The following is a 2031-nucleotide window of genomic DNA, read 5'->3' as shown; positions in this document are numbered from 1 at the left end:
CCCTTCTCTGTTGATAGGTTTCCACAGTCTACAGATCTTGATGAGGACAAACAAGAAGGCAGAGGTATATGTAATATGTTAAATGTATTCACCTTAATAACTGCGTCAGGGCACTTGAAAAAATTGCTGAAAGGTTGCTTATTAAGACGCAACAAAACATAAGCTTTAACATTTTCGGTGGGTAAAGGTTGCTTCTATACATAGAACATAGAATTAAGTTTTAGATCTAAAGTAAACATTACAGTGCATTACTGTATTTTAACTGACTTTACCGTAAGTGTATAGTGCTATAATTTGTTAATGGCGCCGCCCAGGATAGAGATTGTTTGGGAAAGGTGGTGTTAATATCAATTCAATAAGTGCCGAAAAAATAGGAAGGGCACTTTTGAGGGAAAGGCGTTAATTACGTGAATACGGTACATTAAAAACAGCTAACTTAAAATATGTAAAATAAGCAAATTTGATTTGAATTGATTCCTTTCTCCAAACATGGATACATCTTGTGTATAAAATTATTTTTTGCAGTCGGTGGTAATTTGTCAACAACTGAACATTTCAGTTACTTTGCAGCCAAACATAATTTACTTCCTGCTTATAAAATTGTGTAGCCATTATTAACTCCAGTGGTAACTCACAACCCATGTATAAACTCGTTGTATTTTCCAGCCAATGGTAACCTCCTTCCCAAACCTTTACCTGTGGAGGGCATGCCCATGCTGACCCTTCGTATAGAGAAGATCTGTCTAAAGGATGCCCGCCAGTTCATCGATCCCTTCATCACTGTGTCGGTAAAAGGTATAGTATATTGTACAATCAAACCTACCGTACGTAGAGGGGACCTTGATAATCCAGAATGTTTCATCATTACGAAAAGTTTGTAAAGGCCCTGATGTTTGTAGTAATTCAAGCTGACAAGATGAAATACATACCCTATATTCCCTGTCAGATATTTGCCTTTCACTGGTGAAACCCATATTCATGCAGTGTTAATTTCACTCATCACATGTAATTGCTATATCTGGTGCGCTGTGTATTATTAGTATTTGCTTTCAAGATGAATTGGACCTTATAACTGAAAGCAATATAAGTGAAAGTTGAACTGCAGTGTAAAATAATTCTGGAGTACATTGTAGAACTTTATATTTGCAGTCATAACCACGTGGGTCTTTCTTGCTGCAGATCAGCTGTGTTTTGCATCTTTTAATTTGCAATTATCAAAAATACTTTCAGCAACTGCACACAAATCCACATTTGTAAATATCCACTAAAAGATGAAAAGCTATATGTACATAACCATAGTTACTGTAATATGATATCGGGGCACCTCTAATCTACAGACTCTCTGGGAAGCAACCTGATGTCCCCACAGGAAACCCCAGTGGCCACGCGGAAAGAGAGCCAGCAGATCATCTTTAACATGGACGTGTACATACAGAAATGGATTGACAGTCTTCCCACAGGTCTTGTCACATGTTACTACTGCTATCATACATACTTTACTGATGCTATCCTGTTTCTCCAGTTAAAGGCCTCCTCATTGTCACATGTTACTACTGCTATCAGACATACATTACTGATGCTATCCTGTTTCTCCAGTTTAAGGCCTCCTCCTTGAAATTAACTTTCTGGACATATTAGCTTCATCTGCCTGGTTAGATCATAGCTTTTTCATTCATGACCAAACTACTCTTCCATAGGTTTGCATGGGTCTGTAGAAGATATCTTGGGGTCAGATTGAAATCTGAGATGACCTCTACTGACGACTGTCCAAAGTTTTCACCCTGTAGTATGAAACAGATATGCCCCATGTTCCTTACAGTCAGATAGTGTTGTCCCCACTCCTTCCCTGTAAATCTCATTAATACTCTATCCTACTTTTTTTGCAGGCTTTGCCATATTTTTTGAGTTCAAGCACTACAAGCCTAAGAAAGCTACGACCAGTGTCAAGTGTTGGGCGTGTATGGAAAAAGACGAGATCAAAGAGGGAAACGTGGCCCTGGAACTGTACGTAACTCTTAATACCTTAAAACG

The 2031-nt window shown here is 38.4% G+C and overlaps 1 protein-coding gene across 1 annotated transcript; it reads left to right on the top strand.

Moving 5' to 3' along the window:
- Positions 1–23: 23 nt before the first annotated feature.
- On the top strand, positions 24–2004 carry LOC110444156 (axin interactor, dorsalization-associated protein-like; the record flags this gene model as incomplete). The annotated part of the gene is made up of 4 exons (XM_021488564.1): positions 24–64; positions 667–795; positions 1338–1460; positions 1887–2004. Coding segments are annotated over exons 2-4 (329 nt in total), but the record flags the coding sequence as incomplete, so codon positions are not given.
- Between the last annotated feature and the right edge of the window lie 27 nt (positions 2005–2031).

Source organism: Mizuhopecten yessoensis, unplaced genomic scaffold (genome assembly GCF_002113885.1).
Source record: "Mizuhopecten yessoensis strain PY_sf001 unplaced genomic scaffold, ASM211388v2 hete_36043272, whole genome shotgun sequence".
NCBI classification, from domain to species: Eukaryota; Metazoa; Mollusca; class Bivalvia; order Pectinida; family Pectinidae; genus Mizuhopecten; species Mizuhopecten yessoensis.
Note: the sequence above shows the minus strand (reverse complement) of the source record. Positions and strands in the feature narration are given on the sequence as shown.